This window comes from Nothobranchius furzeri, chromosome 4 (assembly GCF_043380555.1).
Source record: "Nothobranchius furzeri strain GRZ-AD chromosome 4, NfurGRZ-RIMD1, whole genome shotgun sequence".
Taxonomy (NCBI): domain Eukaryota; kingdom Metazoa; phylum Chordata; class Actinopteri; order Cyprinodontiformes; family Nothobranchiidae; genus Nothobranchius; species Nothobranchius furzeri.
Genome location: NC_091744.1, coordinates 68,169,694 through 68,193,201, shown reverse-complemented (window position 1 = coordinate 68,193,201; position 23,508 = coordinate 68,169,694). Strand labels below are relative to the sequence as shown.

At 43.3% G+C, this 23,508-nt stretch overlaps 1 protein-coding gene across 4 annotated transcripts in view; it reads right to left on the bottom strand.

The window, feature by feature from the left end:
• Positions 1–23,508, bottom strand: part of tln2b (talin 2b) — a 128,326-nt gene that overhangs the window by 64,148 nt on the left and 40,670 nt on the right. For all 4 annotated transcript variants that reach the window (XM_054733078.2, XM_054733082.2, XM_070550380.1 and 1 more), the window contains exons 2-4: positions 530–703; positions 353–450; positions 22–151 (exon numbers count right to left, since the gene is read on the bottom strand). In XM_054733078.2, the coding sequence (XP_054589053.2) occupies positions 22–151; positions 353–450; positions 530–665 (364 nt within the window). In that variant the 5' untranslated portion in view covers positions 666–703. The remainder of the gene's footprint in view (positions 1–21; positions 152–352; positions 451–529; positions 704–23,508) is intronic.

Genomic DNA, 23,508 nt, shown 5'->3' with positions numbered 1-23,508 from the left:
CTCGTGAAAGAAATGTGACACCTATTCTACTGCATATAGTGACAAGCAGCTCCCCGACTGTTTTGGAGTCATCCACCATGATGGTTTTAACGGCACCATCCAGCATTTTGATCTTCTGAGGCCTTTGTTTCTTCTTATACTCCAAAATGTCCTGGACAAAAAAAAACAACAACAACAGGGAACCGAGATGACACGAACAGCTGCTGCTAATCCCCCTTTACTGTAAAGTGCATTTGCTTCCAGTGAGCAGGGAGGCATAAATATTTCAGCTCCCACTAGAAAATATAAATCACTTCAGGAAATGATAAGTGACACCGACAGGTCTCCACCCTGGACTGTGATTTAATCTTACTCCATTTCTCAGCATGTAATAATCCAGCGTTCTTCCAGACTCCAGCCAGATTCCCTTCCTGGGATCGTCGTCAGACAGGAACAGGCCGTAATCTGAGGCTGCAACACAGAGATGCATGCGAACGTCGGCACCTGTAGTTTTCCATTATGCAAATTAGATTAGAAGTTATTGTCTAACCTTGTCCAGACTGGGCTTCTGGAACTCTCTCCCTGATGATCCTGCAGGCGTCGTACACGGGGGTGCACGGCTCGAACTGCATCGTCTTCACCACGTTGCACTGGCGCACACAAATCTTCAACGACAGGGCCACCATCTTGGTGGGATGTTTGATGACCTCACCAGCCTACGCACCTGGAGGAACACAGAAAGCTTTGTTTTGAGTTTCAGGTTGTGTACAGTCACCCTGCTGGCTAATATCCGCAGTAATTGGTCTGCGTTTTAGAGTTTAGTCACAGGCCGCTATTAAAACGTCGTCTTGTGGAGCAATCAGGGTCGAAAGTGTGAAGAGGGAAGTCTCAGAGGGAAAATATACCACCACAGGGCACAGAGCAAATCATCACAATTATCTCTTTGGGGACATTTTTACCTGTCAAAGTGAACACGCAACTTGCCTCAGCAATCCAGAATTCCTCAGCTGCTTTCATATTAAAGTTACAGGAAGTAGAGAATGATTGATGTGTGAAGGATTAAAGAAATTAAATAAATGCACTTGAGCAAGTCAGGGGAACAAACTCCACATTATAAAACAATGGTTATGAGACGTTCCTCTCTCTCACACACCATGAGACAAATCTGTGGGTGTTTATTATGCAGACATTAGGCTGAAATCAATTCTAGAGAGAGAGAGAGAGAGAGAGAGAGAGAGAGAGAGAGAGAGACTGATATGAAAGACTTTTTTTTAACCTTGCCCTTGACCTTCACTTCAACAGAGAGATGAAAATGATAAATAGGCCACCTATACACTCTCTCTGTCTATTAGTGATCTGAAATTAATGTTTCTCTGGAAAAAAAAGGTGCACTGCATGCATGCAGTTAACTTGCTATTACAACAAAAACTGGTGCATCTCTTTAAAATGATTATAGGAACTTGTGGTTCCTGTTACATTTCTGATTAAAAATTTTGGAAATATGATTACAAAATGAAAGGAAAAAAAGAATCATGTCTGTCTCAACAGAGGCCCCTGATAAATGGAGTGGTTGGAGCAAGTAGATCTCCAGAAAGGAAGGAAGGAACATGCTTTAAGTCATCGCCATCACATTAATTCACAGTCTTTGTGATTCTTTTTTAAATTGTACAAGAAAACTGCAGACACACATATACATATACATAAATATTTATACATATACACATACATATCCATATACACATACATATACACATACAAATACATATACATAAACATATACATATACATACATATACATATACACATACATATACATATACATATACATATACATACATATACACATACATATACATATACACATACATATACATATACATATACATATACATACATATACACATACATAGACATATACACATACATATACATATACTGTACATATACAGTGGTGTGAAAAACTGTTTGCCCCTTCCTGATTTCTTATTCTTTTGCATGTTTGTCACACAAAATGTTTGTGATCATCAAACACATTTAACCATTAGTCAAAGATAACACAAGAAAACACAAGATGCAGTTTTGAAATTATGGTTTTTATTATTTAGGGAGAGAACAAAATCCAAACCTACATTGCCCTGTGTGAAAAAGTAATTGCCCCCGTTGTTAAAAAATAACCCAACTGTGGTGTTTTACACCTGAGTTCAATAGCCACCCCAAGCCTGATTACTGCCACACCTGTTTCAATCAAGAAATCACTTAAATATGAGCTGCCTGACACAGAGAAGTAGACCAAAAGCACCTCAAAACCTAGACATCATGCCAAGATCCAAAGAAATTCAAGAACAAATGAGAACAAAAGTAATTGAGATCTATCAGTCTGGTAAAGTTATAAAGCCATCTCTAAAGCGTTGGGACTCCAGCGAACCACAGTGTGAGCCATTATCCACAAATGGCAACAACATGGAACAGTGGTGAACCTTCCCAGGAGTGGGCGGCCGACCAAAATTACCCCAAGAGCACAGAGACAACTCATCAGAGAGGTCACAAAAGACTCCAGGACAACTTATAAAGAAATGCAGGCCTCACTTGCCTCAATTAAGGTCAGTGTTCACGACTCCACCATCAGAAAGAGACTGGGCAAAAATGGCCTGCATGACAGATTTCCAAGACGCAAACCACTGTTAAGCAAAAAGAATTTTAGGGCTCGTCTCAAAGAAACAGCTCAATGATTGCCAAGATTTTTGGGAAAACACCTTGTTGACTGAAGAGACAAAAGTTGAACTTTTTGGAAGGCAAATGTCCCGTTACATCTGGCGTAGAAGTGACACAGCATTTCAGACAAAGAACATCATAACAACAGTAAAATATGGTGGTGGTTGTGTGATGGTCTGGGTTGTTTTGCTGCTTCAGGAACTGGAAGGCTTGCTGTGATAAATGGAACCATGAATTCTACTGTCTACCAAAACATCCTGAAGGAGAATGTCCGGCCATCTGTTCGTCAACTAAAACTGAAGCGATCTTGGGTGCTGCAGCAGGACAATGATCCAAAACACACCAGCAAATCCACCTCTGAATGGCTGAAGAACAACAAAATGAAGACTTTGGAGTGGCCTAGTCAAAGTCCTGACCTGAATCCTATTGAGATGCTATGGCATGACCTTAAAAAGGCGGTTCATGCTAGAAAACCCTCAAATAAAGCCGAATTACAACAATTCTGCAAAGATGAGTGGGCCAAAATTCCTCCAGAGCGCTGTAAAAAACTCGTAGAAAGTTCTCGCAAACGCTTGATTGCAGTTATTGTTGCTAAAGAAGGCTCAACCAGTCATTAGGTTCAGGGGGCAATTACTTTTTCACACAGGGCAATGTAGGTTTGGATATTATTCTCTCCCTAAATAATATTAACCATCATTTCAAAACTGCATTTTGTGTTTACTTGTGTTATCTTTTACTAATGGTTAGATGTGTTTGATCAGAAACATTTTGTGTGACAAACATGCAAAAGAATAAGAAATCAGGAAGGGGGCAAATAGTTTTTCACACCACTGTACATATACATATACATACATACACCTTGATCAGTTGTGAAGAAATGCAAAGTTGTTGTTTTATAATGCGTTGAAACAAAGCTGCAACTCATTCTGACTGCAAACCAAGGGAAATAAAATTAAGATTACGTGCAATAATCTAACCAGAGGTACAAGATCCCAAAATGTTCACAGCTCAGATGATCTAGAAAGACAGTCTGGCTAAAATTGCAATAAAAATGTTTTAATCTACATTTGTGAACATAAATCACCAACTCTGTCACATTCCTAATTACAATTAAAAACTGTTTTACAGCTGTGTAATCACTTTACATATCTATGTGCCTGTGTGTCTTGAATGTAAAGATATAAGTTTTAATCTCCACCTGATTCAGAAGTCAGCCACTAATAAAAAACAAACCCTTTCTTTGAGTCAGGATTCAGAGCTCGTCCACAGGCTGGTTTAGCGTCAGAGCAGAGAACGTCTGAAGAGTTCATTTTCTTGTAATGATGGAGTTGTGAATGGCTCTCTGGGTTTCTCTCTAATAGATCCCCTCCTGGTGAGTTTTTCACATTACAAAGACAGAATGACGAGTACAATGCAGAGGAGGTAATGTCGCCGCATGAACTCTCCTCCATACACCCAGGCAGAGGAGACCCACAGAGTATTTTGTCCTCCAAACCTTTTTTATTTTTTTCTTACAGATGCTCTCTGCAAGACAAACCCTGATCTAGCCACATGGGCATGTTTTGAATGTTTGACAACAACTCCCTCACACAGTAAATAAAGACTTCACATGAGTCCATCTGACTCAGAGAGCCAAAATATTTTGTAATGAGAACTATTTTTGAAGATTACCGTAGCATTTCCACCACGACTTACTTCAGAGAGAAAGTATTACAGAAATCCCAAGATGATTCCTGAGGGGATATTACTAATCCATGATCTTACAGTAGTGTGAGTTAACGCTTTTCACCAGGATCCTTGTGCAAACACTCTAAGGAAGCCAGTTCCTCGTTAGATTTGCTCTCAGGCAGGGATGTTTCTCTGAGGAGTCATATTTTATCATGGCTCTCTAGGTCGTCAAGTCAGACTAGAAATGTAATTTTATCTCCTGTGATTATCACAAGTCCATCAGTAAAGACACTTGCATTGAATTAGGCTTGTTTACGCTCCAAAACCAGGACACAAAAATGACTAAAGAACATCTTGCAGCGGAGTCTAAACATGGACAATTCAATAGAGGGTCGGTAAGACGAGAGCCATCTGGAAAGGATACAGCTCTAATGAGGTACCTGTGCAGCAGTCGAGCAGAAACCATGAGCAATGAGTGTTTACTGCTCGTCTGACTCACAACAACTACAGAGAAGACTGGATAGTAGATTTGAACAACATTCACCGTTAGATCAGCTTGATCGAAACGACCTTAAACAGATTTTTAAAAGACTAAATGCAAGAGTTGAAACAAAGTAATGGTTAAAGACAAGAGTGGTGCTTAAACGATGAATCAAATATTCTAAAGTAGGATTTTGTGGTGAGAACACATTTAATCTCTCACTGTTGGTTCCTTTCTCTTTGAGCATTTTGGTTAGACACAGAGATCAACTCTGAGTCACAGCTAGTCACAGCAGAGTTAGTTCTAAAGTTCCAGTTCCACCTTAAAATTCTCCAATCCTAAATGAATATGATTGCATGCAAACACCATTTCACTAATCATATCACCATTAGTTTTACATTACACAGACTATAAATGTAATTTGAAGTAGTGAGCCTGCTGTAGTGTTTCAGGTGCAGTTCGGGGATCTTCGGGATTTGTGAAATGTCCCTCATTTATTGTGGGAGTTACGTTCTAAAAATAACGCGCATTAGGCAAAATCAGCAAAGTAGGCAGCTTCAATATTTACAATTATTATAGATGTTTATAACGTACGCAGCTGCTATTGGGCTCACACATGCTAAACACACTAGAAAGTCTGCTTCTTGACAGTTTAGCTTACAGCTCGTTTGCATGGGTGAACAGTTTTGTTTGCACACACTCACTCATGCGTTTGGGTCTCTCGTCATCACGTCGGAGAGACTTGCATCTCCTCCTCCTGTATATAAAGATGCGGGAGCCCTGACTACTAATGCTGACACTAGTCATTGACTTGATGCAATCTGCTGGGTTCCTTATACAGGAAACTTTTTGCTGATTGGCTTAATGAACTGACCGGTATTGGAATATTTACTATGTGAAGTGCCTTGAGACGACTCTTGTCATGATTTGGCGCTATATAAATAAACCTGAATTGAATTGAATTGAATAGAATCCGGCTCCTCCACAAACGTGCTCATGCTAGCGCACCGCCACAGTGTTTTAAGGCTGTAAAACCCATCATTACACAACTTATACACTTTTCTCAGACAGGCATTAACATTTTCACACTTTTCTTTTTTGTTTAAACACTCTCAAAGAGGAAAACACAATGCATTGTAAAAAAAGGCATGCAAAGTTGCACAAAAAAAAAAACTATCTGCAAAACTGCAAGTCCACAAAAGGTGAACTGTGTGATAGCAGGGGACCACTGCACAACACTGAAATGACAACAAATGATATTTGCATGAACAACACTGACAGTAAGATTTCAGAGTTGTTAATGCAAACAAAATCTCTCTCTCTCTCTGATGTCTGCATTTCCATTGATTCAGCACACAGTTGATTTCAGTCACGTGCCTTTTTTAAATAAAATTTCCAAGTACGGCTATTAAAATGCTATTTTTACAACCTTTACATAGCACCCCCATTCCTTTATGTTTTGTGTTTTCGGTTTATGCAAGTTGGAAAGTAAGCAAACAATCAAGATGAGCCAAAACAATTTGTGGTTTTATTATTTTTTTAACAGCTCGACACTTTGCTCTAAAGCAATTAGTCTTTAATTAGGAGACATCTATTCAGTGACCTGCTAGAAAAATAACAGCAGCTGAAAAGAAAAACGAGGGGAAAAATTCAGCAAATCCAGAGAAGGAAAATAATAACGCATTCATACAAGAATTAATTGGCTGTTTTCAGTAGCAAATTAGAATCTTCCACATGTCAAATACCAGAATTTTAGGGTCAAAACGTTACACAGAGAAACAGCAGTGATTTATTTAAAAAACAAAAATTGTATTGCACACGTCTCCATTTTGTCTATACAACAAGTACTGATTACTGTGGGTGTGAAAACAACACACTGTGATAAAAGCTTGATAACACAGCAGCACTACAGCAAATGCAGCAACTGGATTGTAAACTATTAGATTTTAACAAGCTGAGATGCACCTGGAAATAAGGTGAAAGCACAAATGTAATGGTCGGTATAGCTGCAGGGAAGAGCTGTAGACGGTTACCCTACAGTTCTTTATTACTGTAAGCCTGATGGATTATTAGTATTGTGTAATTTAAACATGCACCAGCAGGATTGGAGCGCTAAGATGAAGTCCAGCCTCAGCAGTTCCCTGGACTGATGAGGACAGCAGCATTAAGGCTTATGTTCTGGGAGAAAACGTGGGAAACATTTCAGCCTACTGTCTCTCCATGTCTTCCTCACATTTTCAGCAAATCATCAGAATTCTGTCTAAAGGAAAATATACTGATTAGTATTATCTGAAAGAAAACGTTTCCTGATCTGATCAGCTGTTCACTTGAATATTTGAATACACATTAAGCTTCAAAAGACACGTCACCAGATGTGAAAGTCGCCTTTAAATTAGGTCACAGTCGAGTTTAGATCTGTCAGGTGCTCATTTAATGCATTTCACAACTGAATGCAGAAGGTAAAAATTTATTGGTCACCATAAATGCACCTTTACTGCAAGCTGTTTACTCTTTGCAGCCCAAACACGTAATCCAGCTAGCACATCAGCCTACAGAGATGTCTTTTTGTCAGTGTTTATTCAGCGCATGAGGAGAATATAATTATGGTGCTGTGACACAGAAGTTCAAATATTTATAAGATACCAAACAAATGATGGATGGAGCTGGTTTATTTCCTTAGAGAGGGTGAATATTATAATGATAGTTATTTGAGTTAATCTTCAGCTTATTTACTTTTTTTTATTCATTTGCAAACATCTGAGAGATCTTTGTGCTACTTTTATTCGCTGAATCTAGGAGTGCCAAAGCCTTTACCTCTATGTCTGAACTTTCTGTAAAGTAACATTAGATTTATTTTTTTAAACTTTAAGCTAGAGCTTTAACATTAATCTATGCGAATTTTGAATTAGAAATTTGAACACTTTCATATCTGACACCACTCTTCACCCCTCTTCGTCTTCGTCTTCTTCGTCTTCCTCCGCTTATCCGGGTCCGGGTCGCGGGGGCAGCATCCCAATTAGGGAGCTCCAGGCCGTCCTCTCCCCGGCCTTGTCCACCAGCTCCTCCGGCAGGACCCCAAGGCGTTCCCGGACCAGATTGGAGATGTAACCTCTCCAACGTGCCCTGGGTCGACCCAGGGGCCTTCTGCCGGCAGGACATGCCCGAAACACCTCCCCGGGGAGGCGTCCAGGAGGCATCCTGACCAGATGCCCAAACCACCTCAACTGGCTCCTTTCGATCCGGAGGAGCAGCGGTTCTACTCCGAGTCCCTCCCGAATGTCCGAGCTCCTCACCCTATCTCTAAGGCTGAGCCCGGCCACCCTACGGAGGAAACTCATTTCGGCCGCTTGTATCCGCGATCTTGTTCTTTCGGTCATTACCCAAAGCTCATGACCATAGGTGAGGATTGGGACGTAGATGGACCGGTAAATCGAGAGCCTGGCTTTCTGGCTCAGCTCCCTCTTCCCCACGACAGATCGGCTCAGCGTCCGCATCACTGCAGACGCCGAACCAATCCGCCTGTCGATCTCCCGATCCCTCCTACCCTCACTCGTGAACAAGACCCCGAGATACTTAAACTCCTCCACTTGAGGTAGGACCTCTCCCCCGACCCGGAGGTGGCAAGCCACCCTTTTCCGGTCGAGAACCATGGTCTCAGATTTGGAGGTGCTGATCCTCATCCCAGCCGCTTCACATTCGGCCGCGAACCTACCCAGCAAGAGCTGAAGGTCAGAGCTGGATGAAGCTAGGAGGACCACATCATCCGCAAAAAGCAGAGACGAGATTCTCCTGCCACCAAACTCGACACACTCCACACCACGGCTGCGTCTAGAAATTCTGTCCATAAAAGTGATGAACAGAACCGGTGACAAAGGGCAGCCCTGGCGGAGTCCAACCCTCACTGGGAACAGGTCCGACTTACTACCGGCTATGCGGACCAAACTCACGCTCCTCTGGTAAAGGGACTGAATGGCCCTTAACAGAAAGCCACCCACCCCATACTCCTGGAGCGTCCCCCACAGGGTGCCCCTGGGGACACGGTCATAAGCCTTCTCCAAATCCACAAAGCACATGTGGATTGGTTGGGCAAACTCCCATGCCCCCTCCATCACCCTTGCAAGGGTATAGAGCTGGTCCACAGTTCCACGGCCAGGACGAAAACCACATTGCTCCTCCTCAATCTGAGATTCAACTATCGATCGGACCCTCCTCTCCAGTACCTTGGCGTAGACCTTTCCAGGGAGGCTGAGGAGTGTGATCCCCCTATAGTTGGAACACACCCTCAGGTCACCCTTCTTAAAGATGGGGACCACCACCCCGGTCTGCCACTCCCTAGGAACTGCCCCCGATGACCACGCAATGTTGTAGAGACGTGTCAACCATGACAGCCCTACAACATCCATAGCCTTGAGATACCCAGGACGAACCTCATCCGCCCCCGGGGCTCCGCCGCTGTGTAGTTGTTTGACTACCTCAGCAACTTCTGCCCCCGAGATCGGACAGTCCATCCCCAGGCCTCCCAGCTCTGGTTCCTCCTCGGAATGCACATTGGTGGGATTGAGGAGCTCCTCAAAGTATTCCTTCCACCGTCCGACTATAGCCTCAGTTGACGTCAGCAGCTCCCCATCCCCACTGTAAACAGTGTGAGCGAGTTGCTGCCTTCCTCTCCTGAGGCGCCGGACAGTTTGCCAGAACCTCTTTGGAGCCGATCGATAGTCTTTCTCCATGGCCTCACCAAACTCCTCCCACGCCCGAGATTTTGCCTCAGCAACTGCCACTGCTGCACCCCGCTTGGCTATCCGGTACCTGTCTGCTGCCTCCGGAGACCCACAGACCAGCCACGCCCTGTAGGCCTCCTTCTTCAGCCTGACGGCTCCCCGAACCTCTGGTGTCCACCAGCGGGTACGGGGGTTGCCACCACGACTGGCACCGGCCACCTTACGACCACAGCTAGCAACAGCCGCCTCGACAATCGCAGAGTGGAACAAGGCCCACTCGGACTCAATTCTTCACCCCTCTGCTGACCCAAAACCACAATCGATAGTTTTATGAAGTGGATAGGTGTTCTAAGAGGAGCTCTTTACCTGTTTGTTTTTCTCCCTCAGTGTTTTTATCCACAGAAGAAGCTACAATGATGTTCTGCTGAGCTGTGGTGCCCTCATGGAGGGGGCCATCGGCATGAACACTGTTCAATGTGCTACTACTAGTTTACCCATTTAACTATAGATTCACTAGGATAAATACAATAAAGTTTATCTCTCACCAAATAGAATATTTACTAAGAAATCACAATGTAATCATAGAAACATTACTTGGTATATACGCTCAACAAAAATATAAACGCAACACCTTTGTTTCTGCTCCGATTTTTCATGAGATGGACTTAAAGATCTAAAATTCATTCCAGATACACAATATTACCATTTCTCTCAAACATTGTTCACAAATCAGTCTAAATGTGTGATAGTGAGCACCTGTGCTTTGCTGAGATGATCCATTCCACCTCACAGGTGTGCCACATCAAGATGCTGATCTGACATCATGAGTAGTGCACAGGTGTACCTTATACTGCCCACAATAAAAGGCCACCTAGGAAATCAATTTCCCTCTGGGATTAATAAAGTATTTTTGAATTTGAATTGAATTTGAATTGAATTTGCTACTGGACTTGTAACTAATAATGTTTTTAATCAAACAGTGTGGATTTTTTTTACTTCGTGGTTTATGTTAATATCATTTGGCTCATGTTAGTGTTAGCTCATTGTAAGCACTAGCTACAGCAGGCTGGAGCAGGGTTGTTAACAGTTGTAATTCCACTTTCAACCAGTAGGGCAGAGAAGCAGGAAAGTGTCCGGTGTTGCTTGAACTCTTTATGTTTTATTTTATTGAGCAGCTAGCCATTGTTTCAGTAGGACAATGCCTCTACCAGGTGCAGCGGTAGCTCAAGAGGTTAAGCGGGTTGTCCGGTAAGCAGGTTTGATCCCGGCTCCGGACAGAGAATTCTGCTGTTGTGTCTTTGGGCAAGACACTTAACCCACCTTGCCTGCTGGTGGTGGTCAGAGGAACTGTTGGCACCTGTGCTCAGCAGCCTCACCTCTGTCAGTGTGCCCCAGGGCAGCTGTGGCTACATCGTAGCTCATCCCCACCAGCGTGTGTGAATAGATGAATGATACACTGTAGTGTAATGCACTTTGGAGTCCTCTGCCTCTGAACGGTGCTATCCAAGTACCATTTATCATTTAAAAAAGCAGAGACAGGCTATTAATGCTCTCTTTGACAATTCATGATGTTCTAATATTTTAAAAAGTATATTACATGGCTTGAAGGAAAGCATTTTATCTGACATGGAATGTACGTCCAACATAGAGTTTTGTAAAGGATTACAAAAACATGAAATAGCAATATTAATCTTGAATATTGCGATGATGGAATCAGATGCAATAAATCCACATTTTCCTCTTTTCTCCTCATTTAAACCATGTCTGGATCAACGGCAGTGAGAGTTCATCCTACAAGCATGCAAATGTTTCATTTGTTGTGATACGAGCTGTCCAATGAATTACAGATGTTGCAAAAACTAATGTTATGAGGATACATTTGCTATTTATTGTGAAGCCCCAATCCAATGCATAATTTCTGAAAGCATTAGAAACATTCTTCCAGTGGTTCACAGGATTGTTCCTAATAGGTCAACAAAAAGATGCATGCACACTAAAAACCATCAGCTTGTATTTTGCTATTTGGTAGCGGGACGTTAAACATTATTAGGTCAGTGCTTTGTTTTGGTGCAAGAAACAAACATTGCTACATAAATATCCAGTAAAGCTTGAACATTCACCTTTAAGACCTGGCATTGGGACAACATGGTATGAAAAATGAGGTAGAGTGCAATTCCAGGATATAGACAGTGACAGAAACTATCAATCTTGCCCTTGTTGCAAGGAGAAAGAGAACATCTCCTCTTACACTAAAAATATCCAGTGATGTAGCTCTTCCTGCAGCAGCACTGCTTCAAAGGATCCACCAGGAGAAGCAGAACAACAAAAACAGCTTCTTCCATATTCTAAAATGCCAGCATTCTCTATGCTATGGCACTGCAATACTGCAATATTTTGTTAAGGTCACAGAACAGTCAGACAATTAGCCCCAATACTGGCTGTAATCTAATATGGTGATAATGAATTTAAGATAAAGATTCTTAATGCAACATCCCTCATTTAGAGATTTGAAGAATTGACTTCCTGATAACTGGAGGCAGAAATAACCAGGAGGAGGAGGAGGAGCGCTCCACCCAGCAGCTGCGGTTAGTCAGTCAGTAAACTGACCTGACGTCTGAATCAGCGCTCAGAGGGAGTGGCTAACAGACGCTGCTCAAACATGTTTTAATCTACATGAAGGGATGCAGATCCAGCCAAAAGGAGACTCAACCCATGACGATTACGTGATCGTTCTGAACCCCATTTTTAGCCGTAAATCCAAAGGGAACGTGTAAACATCTGGATTTGGAGGAAAGGTGATTCAGCGACAAACCCAGGGGATGAGCGAGGTCATGATTTTAGAATACAATTCGTTCAGATTGATAGGAGCACAAGTTACTTTAAATAAATGCCAAAGTGTCTCAGCTTCTTTATTGATAACTGAGGTGTTTTTAATGAACAAAACCCACATTTGTGCATATTTATCAGTGGGTGTCAAAACTGTAGAGCTATACTTATAACCAGGTGTTTGTCGTGTGGCATTGGCTGCTCACTTTCAACAGGTTTTTGCCTATTAACTACCGCACACTGCATGCCATATGGAGAGTTTGAGGATTTCCAGATTGAACATACTTCTGCGTGTGCGGTCTGAGAGGCATTAATTCTCCACAATTACATCCAAATTGTGTTTCCATATGAGCAACAGTCACAACAGATTTCTATTTCTAGTTAATTTGCTTATTTGAACAAACACATTTCTACCCTCTACCAAAGCAACCGGAGCTAATTTAGAGTTGTCAACCGGGTCTGAGGAGACATCACAGAAGAACCATTTCAGAAAAGATGATGCATCATTCAGTGTTTTTGCCATGATCGTACATGTTCTAGCTAAAGAAACACATTATTTAGTTTTAAGTGTAACATCTCAGTTCATGCAGTAACTAAACCAGCATTTTTGTGATGTCATTAAGAGTGAGCACACTTTATTGACTTGTAGAAAGAAAAACAAACAATGAAAAGCTTTATATTCTATCAATAACAGAGGATTTGATCACATAAAATCCAGAAGAGGCTGAGGTGAGCGGAGTGGGTGGGGCACCTGATGGATATGAAAGGACAGAAAATGGTTTTGAAACTACTCCAGTTTTCATTTACAAGTTCCAGACAGGAAGGAAAGCTTTTGTGCTTGGTTTTATTAAAACAGCAAACATTTTTGACAAAACAGCATCAAAACACTTGGGCCTACAGAGACGACTGAAATTTAAGTGACAAAGAAATTGGAAATCACTGAGCTGAAAAATGTAAGATGCTACACTTGAAGAAGGTTTATGTTCAGTTAACGTGCCTGACATAATACAATGTCGCCTGCCAACTCTTAAGAGTTTTAAAATAAACACGTTAGGAAATTACAAAGTCAAATCTTAAAAATAATGTGCTTCTATTATTTATGACCCTAGCCAAAAATATGTTTTTAAAAGTATTAATAGAGATAGTTTTCTTTCTGTGAACCTTAAAGTTTTCTTTCTGTGAACCTTAAAGGGTTAAAGTAACATGTTGTCATCCTGACTACTTGTCCAGATAGGTGATAGGGCAGCAGTAGCTCAGGAGGTAGAGTGGGTTGTCCAGTAATGAGAGGGTTGCAGGATCTATCCCAGCTCCCTGTAGGGATTCTGCTGTTGTGTCCTTGGGAAAGACATTTTCCCCTACTTGCTTGCTGGTGCTGGTCGGAGGGACCAGCTGTTTCTGTGTACAGCAGCCTCATCTCCGTCAACGTGCCCTAAAGGGCTCATCACCACCATTGACCATAAATATATAATGGACAAACCCTCCGTGCTGTCACTTATAGGTTTCTGAAGAGCTGAATTGAAGCCCATTGGACCATCTCGGCCGTGTCACACATCTCATTAATCATAGAAAATTCAAACATGGAGCTGGGAGTTGGGCTGTGACAGTGGGGGCAGATGATTGACACTCAATAAAATATAAGCCAATGTAGATAAAAGCTAACCAAAGCTAATCTAGTCCATGTGGCAGGGGTGAGGTGGTGCTCACTCCTCACCCCTGCCACATGGACCCAAGGGATAAACCATCAATCCTGCTCAATGGTCAACTTTCCTCACAGGGTCACCCATTAGGACAGTGGGAGGGTTAAAACAAGCTGCAAATATGTTTATTTCTGATGGGAAGAATTTTTAACACTAGACTCAGTGGGAACTTGGTCTTTTCTGATGTCAGCCCCTAGTGGATGAGGAGGGAACTGCATTTTTGTCACTTCCATGTTAGCTTCACTTTGAGCAAACAGTTTCCCTCTTGATCACCACCAATGTGTGAATGGATGAATGATTCACTAAAGTGTAAAGCACTTCGGTGTCTTCTGACTCTGAAAGACGCTACACAAGAGCAGTTTATATACCAGAAGTGACACTAATGAGACATTTTAAATTTGAACCCTTTTAGCAGTTTCTGAATTAATCAAACACATAACATCACAGATACAAAAATCATGTGGGACACAAAGAATAAAAAGTACTTCCAACACAAATATCATGTATTCTCCACTGCCAACCAATCTATGCAATAGAAAACATGATCTATACAGAAAAGAAACAAAAATATATATCACTAGGCAACAAGATAGAAAAATGTCAAAGTAATCTGCTGCAGCTTCAATAAAATGCTGTTTTATCAAATGCAGACAGACAGACGCAGGGTGATTAGAGCGTATCAAGAAGAGACTTCCCACATGTGACAGTAATCAGACAAGGAATATGTCAGAACAAGGCTGAACAAACTCTTGAAATCATTGCACTGGAGTTTCAAAGGTCTCAATCAGGATGCAGACACTGCTCTGAGCTCTCTTTCTCATCATCACCATCATCATCATCACCATTCACCATTCACCACCACCACCATCATCATCATCGTCGTCGTCATCACCACCACCACCACCATCACCATCATCATCATCGTCGTCGTCATCACCACCACCACCACCATCACCATCATCATCATCGTTCCCCGCCTCACAACCCTGCTAGATGCAGCTTAATAGAGCTCTCTATGAGAAAAGATTAACACCTGCACAATAAAGTACATGGGAGTTCACGGCAGAACAAATAAACACATTTTAAATGTGAGAGTTTGAATGTAAAACAGCCCCACAGACAGAATAACCAACTCCAACGCTGAATGGAAACTGATGAAACTTTTCACTATGAATCAATCAGCAGAGAGTAGCGAAAGGGAGTAAGAGATGACACACTGACACCTCTGGCTCCCAAAATCAGTACTTTCTGCCTGGAATGTCACAGATTCCAGCTCAGGTGACTCTAATCTTTCCATCCCTGCTGAGTCTCTCTCATACTTCAGTGGCTGGCTGACCACCAGAACTCACATGCTGATTATGGTGTCAAGAGCAGTGAAATGGAACATAGGTTGGCTTCGTTCCAAAATGTGATGCACCAAGGGACTCTATCAACAGTTTACATCCTCTGGAACACTGTAAGGGAAGAGACACAATGGTGTTCTGGCTCTTTAAGTAGCTTTCTCACAGCATCTTTTGCTAGTATCTGTGTTCGAAGCAACAGAGGAAAAAAAATAATAATAATCACTCACACCAGCCATATCAAAGAAGCTTCTGTAACAATACACTCCCAGTGTTGATAGTGGATGAAACTCAGTTGTTGCTTGGTGCAGGGAGAGGCCATGTTGTTGGCTCATTGTTTCCAGCTCAGCAACTCTGCCCATTGTTGCCATGGCTGCTGCTCAGCTCACCTTTTCCAGGACATATAAGGGGTGGACAGCAGCAGCGGCACAATCCTCCCCTCAGGTCAAAAACACAAATTCTTTGTAATCTGAATGTAAAACTTACACCGTAGAGATTTTTGGGATTGCCGCTTTCAAACATCAAGTAGACAAAGAACCAGAGAATATAAAGGCGTGCTTCATCAGCGTAAGCGACAGTAAGATCAGAGTTTTATTTAAAAGGCCTCAGAGCCATCCTGTCAGAGCACTTGGAAATATTCAGCAAGTGAGAGGACTGATCAGGTCAACTTTGATTTAGTATGACATGGTGCCTTAAAACATAAAACTTTCTATGTGAAAATGACTCCATTAAGTTGTTTTGGTGACAAATTTAAATACATGTATTGCTGTTTTCTACTGCATATTCAAGAAGATTACCTCTCAAGATGATTAACGATTGGTCAGCAATGAGAGTAAGCATTAAAGCCACCACTGCAGAAAGGACATCATACATTCCCAGTGTGGTCTCATTCAGTGATTTCCTGCAGCTTTGTTTTTCTCAGCAAGAACCAAAGGCAAAGAAAAATTCAGTGTTTAAACTGGCAGGACGAGAAGTGTACACCAACTTGTCTTCACACACAGAAAGACCTCCTGATAATGTGGGTGCATTTTTTTCAAATATTTCTAAAGTGCATTGTACATGCATTATAGTGTTGCTGCATCATTTTAATTTTTTTAGGAACTTTGCACCTCCACAGAGATAATCAAGCTCTGATTATGGGAAATATTTTGAAATCCTGAGAAAGAGTTTCATTAATCTTCCTGATTTTGCAACGAGAGCATGAGTGTAGATGTTTCTTCACCCACCCTTCTCACTGGGGTTTCCATCTATAAACTAAAAGTGTTTCCGATTACAACAAACAAACAACTCTGGCTTGAATCAACCTCAGAAACATCTGGCCAACTAACCACTGAGCCACACACAACGTGGAAACTGTGCAAAACGTCACAACAAGGTCAAGAGACAAAAATGATAGCACTGACTTCTCCGAAGTGTTTCCATGCACGTCTGCAGCACACGCAAAGGATGCAGCCACGCTTTGTAAAGGACTCAGAGGCTCACCATTATATATGCTCCACATCTGCTGGTTGTCATAGCAACCTCAGATTTCGAGCAATTCCCAGATCAGGTGGTTCCTGTCAGCAATGAGGAGAAGAAAAAAATGGGCCTGTCGGAAGGAGTGCAGTTATAGTCTCTGGCTTTCATTAGTGGCTTTCAACATTGGTGAATAAACTTTCTTAAATGGCCTCAAACACAAACATCGTGTTTAAAGATACGAGCTGTCACCACTACACGTCAGCTGACTTCTTTTTATGCTGCTACTCTGCAGTTTTTTGCAGTAACTCGTAAAACAGCTAAGGGAATCAGAGATTTCTATTTTAACAGTAATTTTACAGATGAACATGCATAATAAATCCAATGCACATAGAGTAAAAGCAAGACAGACATTATTAATGCTGGATCAGCTTTAAAAACTCACCAAACATGCAAGGCAACACCCAGGGGCACCCCCAGGAAATTTTGATAAGGGTGGCCATATGAGGCCAAAGAAAACTTTGGGGTGGCACACCAAATTGGTCTTTGTAGTAACTCTGGGAGAGTTTAGTCTGGTGATGCATTAACTATATTCCTTTTTTTAACTTAAAAACAATATGTATCCAAAACACTTACTCAAATTTGAGAAACACTTTTCGTTTACCTGAAATGTTCTTTAACCCTCCCACTGTCTGTATGGGTGATACCGTAAGGAAAGCTGATGAATGAGCAGGATTGATGGTTTATCCTGTGAGGTCCACGTGGACCCAAGGGATAAACCGTAAACCCTGCTCAGTGGTCAACTTTCCAAGCGGGGTCACACCCATTAGGACAGTGGGAGGGTTAAAATGTATTTAGAATTCTATTTTTCACAAAAACACAAAAAACTATGGAGATGACTTTTTTTTATGGTGAGCAGCAGAAATATTAACATTATACTTTTTTTATTCTGATCATCTCTTTACTCATTAACTCATTCACTGCCATTGACGACTAAAGTCGTCATTTGCATTTTTTTTTACTGTTTCAGCATTGGAACGAGCCCCTGCGCTGAGAGAACAAACATCTCAGCCCTGAAGCCGATCTTCATCCGCATACGTCACAGATCACATGATCAGGAAGCAGACCATCCATGTGTTTGGAGATCGTTTTGGGCCGTTCCTGTAAAAAAAGTGAGGCGCGAACCGGAAAAGTGTCTGCCGATCACAATTCGACAACGGATTATGAAAGAACGGATAACGCTCGAAACACACGGCTTCTTCCTGATGTAAGAGGTGAGTCTCCTCTTTGTTTAGGTTGTTTTGGCATCGACATCATGCTAGCGCACAACGTTCTGTGACTCTTAAAAAAACAGTAAAAATGGTGAGAAACGCTGGCAGCGAAGGCCGTTAGCGATCAGGAAACGGCTGGCAGTGAATGAGTTAATTGTATATTTTGCACATTTCTGGGGCACCACTGGGAACAACACCTGGCAAAAAAATTTCCTACAAAGTAAGACTGTGATGAAGTTCTACATCTCATATTCATGATGCGTTTGTACAGATTACTGGTGAAAACTAAATTTCACAGTAAAGCAGCACCGTGGCATTAAAGGTGTGGAACACTTATTCAGTCAATACACTTGCAGTGGTCTGTAGTTGGAATGAATGCCTTGTAAATTGTATTTAAAGGAGTGGGGGGGGGGGGGGGGGGGGGGCAGAAACATCTGCACCAGCATGGAGAATTCAGCTGGAGGAGAGAGTACTTCAGCAACAATATTTGGACTTTTATTTCCTGATATTTGGACATCTTGCTTCTGATTGGCTAACAGCAACATGACTCAACCACTGACTGTTTGCTTTGCAACTTTGATGTTTTATCTCCACAAATAACACAAGCTTGGAGGAGTTCTGCCTTGTTGTGTTGTTGCTAATGCTAACAGTTAGCTTTGACTACCTGAAACTTTCTCTGCTGTTTGGATGCTACAACAACAACAGTCGAGAGTGAAGATGGCTGAGTCCATGGCTGTTAATTGACAGTGTGACGTAGATCTGTCAGACTTTTGAAATTCTAGTATTTCACCATTTACTTTCCATCAAAAGCTAATGCAGGACATAGGTGTAGGAGGCTACTTGCATGTTCAGCCTGCATGAGTGAAAGGATCTATTTCAGAGTTGAAACAATCCAGCTCGCTGATTAGATGCTGAAAACCCGTGCTTCTCAAAATTGGAACAACCCAGTCATTTGATTGGTCAAATGTTGGAACTGAGCAGGGGGATACGCCCCTAACTGCTTCATACCAGTGACATTTAGGGTTATTGTTATGTTATTTAAAAAAATGAGGAATGCTTCACAAATTTGCGTGTCGTTCCATTTATGCCATTAGGTTGACCAATAAAATGGCCATATTTGTTCCATTTTCTGAAAACCAGACTTTGGGGGTCCAATCAAATGGCCGTATTTGTTCCATTTTTTGAGACTGACATTTTTGCCGACGAATCAGAAAGCTGGATTGTCACAGCCTGTCCGAGGATCCGCCATTGCTCCGCTCCGAGATCTGAGAGGTGAGAAGTAACTATCTTTTATACATTTTATTTGTAATCTAAAAACTTAAAACAATTAAAAACATTACAGCTCGTTTAGGGGGATTAAGACGGTACAGGACTTTGTTTTTACCGTAATGTCGTGAAATGTCAACGTTATTTTAGCTAACGTGCTGCTGCATTACGCTACTGTTAACCAAGATTAGAAAAACATTTTTCAGTGAACCACACCTTTAAGGAGTGCAAGTGACAAAATTATCATAATGCAATAAAGATTGGTTCATTTGCTGAGAACAATATAATAAAAAAGTACATTTTTGGTGGCAGAGGAGGTTGAGCTGCGAAAACACAAACATTGTAGAGTGCGTTACAACAGCACAAAAAGAAAGAACCTATAAAAATTGTGGCTTTGCAGCAATTGTCACCAAACTTTTCAAAAGTGATATTGCAAATAGGATGTTTTTCAAAAATGTTGCATCCCTATTAAACACCCAACAGTTTTCTTTAATCTGTTTATCAGTGTTGATTTTCTTAATCCATGCAAAAGCAGAGAAAACTGCCGAGAGGAGCATCTGCTGTTTACTAAGATGTTTGTGTGGAAGAAAGTAAACGGTTAAGAGAAGGTCAAAAGAAAAGATGTACACCAGAAGAGCTGTACAATTACAAGCTGGTCATTCTGACATCATGAGTGCTTTTGAATTCTCTGGTGTGGGTTTGACACAAAAGGAAGCAGTGGGAAAGAATCATTAGGAGCAAAAATCTGCTCCACAAAAACTCAGTAGGAGCTTGTGTGGCAGGTTCAGTCTCACTGGGGAAGTCCAGAAGAAACATGCTGTAGGGCCAAGCACTCCCCAGTTCCCCTCTCTTTAACCTGATTACTGTAATGAGCTTAGAGACTGCTGGATGCACAACAACTAATGTGGATGCAGACAAACACAGTCACTCACCAATTCTCCCTGGCAGAAAAATGTAAAGTGCAGCAGCCCTCAACAAGCCAGAAAGCCAGAGTGATGGATAAGAACAGGAAGTCACAGTTTTCAGAAGGTGAAACCGGTTGAAAGGCAATACGGAAATGTTTCTAAATGTTGATAAAGTGAGCCAAGTAAAAATAAGAAATTATCTATGTGGATGTGAGAAGCTGTTGCTTTTAACTGACAGCCAATCGACCTTTATGCTTTACACTCTCAGATGAAAAATGTAAAGGCGATTAAATTACAAGCCACATCCTTGAATATCTGTTCGCAAATAGTCTGACATAATTATTAAGGCTCGCATATTTTATTTAACCCCATAAGTAATTTAAATCCAATAAGAAAGATTTTATTATCAACTTCATTTTCAGATCATGTCTTCTTTTTAATGAACGAAAAGTCAACTCTGAAACAGTCTGAAAGCATTTTGAAAAATGGTTTATTAGTTTGATGGTGCTTTCACTCCTCCTTGAACCGTCACCTTATCGTGGTGGAGGAGTTTGAGTGCCCTAATGATCCTAGGAGCTATGTTGTCTGGGGCACTTTGTGCCCCTGGTAGGGTCTCCCATGACAAATTGGTCTTAGGTGAAGGGTGAGACACAGAACGCTTCACAGGATCTTTCATGAATTTAAATTCAAAGAGTTGGGAGTACCCGGCCCGGAGGGTTAGCGGGGTCCCACCCTGGGGTTGGGGCCCATGAGTGAGCGCCTGGTGGCCGGGCTTTCGCCCATGGGGCCCGGCCGGGCCCGGTGCGAACCGGATACATGGGCTCGTCCAACTGTGGACATGGGCTCGTCCAACTGTGGACCCACCACCCGCAGGAGGAACATGAAGGGTCCGGTGCAATGTGGATCGGGTGGCAGACCAAGGCGCAAGCCTTGGCGGTCCGATCCCTGAACAAGAAAACTGGTTTTTGGGACATGGAACGTCACCTCGCTGGTGGGGAAGGAGCAGGAGCTTGTGGCAGAGGTTGAGCGGTACCGGCTAGATATAGTTGGACTCATCTCGACACATAGCATTGGCTCTGGAACCCAAGTCCTTGAGAGGGGTTGGACACTCTCCTTTGCTGGAGTTGCTCGGGTGAGAGGCGGAGGGTTGGGGTTGGCTTTTTGTTAGCCCCAAAACTCTCTGCCTGTGTGTTGGGGTTTACCTCGGGGGACGAGAGGGTAGCTCCCTGCGCCTTCAGGTCGGGGAACGGGCCCTGACTGTTCTTTGTGCTTATGGGCCAAATATCAGTTCAGAGTACTTACCCTTTTTGGAGTCCCTGGGACAAGTGCTAGATAGTGCTCCATCAGGGGACTCCATTGTCCTGCTGGGGGACTTCAATGCTCACGTGGGCAATGACAGCTTGACCTGGAGGGGTGTGATTGGGAGGAACGGCCCGCCTGATCTGAACTCGAGTGGTGTTTCGTTATTGGACTTCTGTGCAAGCAGCAGTTTGGCCATAACGAACACCATGTTCGAACATAAGGATGCCCATCGGTACACTTGGTACCAGGGCAGCCGAGGTCGCAGGTCGATGATAGACTTTGTAGTCGTATCATCTGACCTGTGGCTGTATGTTTTGGACACCCGAGTGAAGAAAGGAGCGGAGCTGTCAACTGATTGCCACCTGGTGGTGAGCTGGATCAGATGGCAGGGGAAGATGCCGCGTAGACCTGGCAGACCCAAACGCATAGTGAGGGTCTGCTGGGAATGCCTGGCAGAAGAACCTGTCAAGGCGGTCTTCAACTCCCACCTCCTTTGACCGCATCCCGAGAGCAGTGGGGGACATTGACTCTGGGTGGCCCTTGTTCCACTCTGCAATTGTTGAGGCAGCTGTTGCTAGCTGTGGTCGCTAGGTGGCCGGTGCCAGTCGTGGTGGCAATCCCCGTTCCCGCTGGTGGACACCAGAGGTTCGGGGAGCCGTCAGGCTGAAGAAGGAGGCCTACAGGGCGTGGCTAGTCTGTGGGTCTCCGGAGGCAGCAGACAGGTACCGGATAGCCAAGCGGGGTACAGCAGTGGCAGTTGCCGAGGCAAAATTTCGGGCGTGGGAGGAGTTTGGTGAGGCCATGGAGAAAGACTATTGATCGGCTCCAAAAAGGTTCTGGCAAACTGTCCGGCGCCTCAGGAGAGGAAGGCAGCAACTCGCTCACACTGTTTACAATGGGGATGGGGAGCTGCTGACGTATACTGGGGCTATAGTCGGACGGTGGAAGGAATACTTTGAGGAGCTCCTCAATCCCACCTATGCACATTCTGAGGAGGAACCAGAGCCGGGAGACCTGGGGATGGACTGTCCAATCGCTGGGGCAGAAGTTGCTGAGGTAGTCAAACAACTACACAGCGGCGGAGCCCCGGGGACGGATGAGGTTCATCCTGGGTATCTCAAGGCTATGGATGTTGTAGGGCTGTCATGGTTGACACGTCTCTGCAACATTATGTGGCCATCGGGGGCAGTTCCTGTGGAGTGGCAGACTGGGGTGGTGGTCCCCATCTTTAAGAAGGTTGACCTGAGGGTGTGTTCCAACTATAGGGGGATCACACTCCTCAGCCTCCCTGGAAAGGTCTACTCCAAGGTACTGGAGAGGAGGGTCCGATCGATAGTTGAATCTCAGATTGAGGAGGAGCAATGTGGTTTTCGTCCTGGCCGTGGAACTGTGGACCAGCTCTATACCCTTGCAAGGGTGATGGAGGGGGCATGGGAGTTTACTCAACCAATCCATATGTGTTTTGGGGATTTGGAGAAGGCTTATGACCGTGTCCCCAGGGGCACCCTGTGGGGGACGCTCCAGGAGTATGGGGTGGGTGGCTTTCTGTTAAGGGCCATTCAGTCCCTCTACCAGAGGAGCATGAGTCTGGTCCGCATCGCCGGTAGTAAGTCCCCGGTGAGGGTTGGACTCGGCCAGGGCTGCCCTTTGTCACCGGTTCTGTTCATTACCTTTACGGACAGAATTTCTAGGCACAGCCGTGGTGTGGAGTGTGTCGAGTTTGGATGCAGGAGGATCTCATCTCTGGTTTTTGCGGATGATGTGGTCCTCCTAGCTTCATCCAGCGCCGACCTTCAGCTCTTGCTGGGTAGGTTCGCGGCCGAGTGTGAAGCGGCTGGGATGAGGATCAGCACCTCCAAATCTGAGACCATGGTTCTCGACCGGAAAA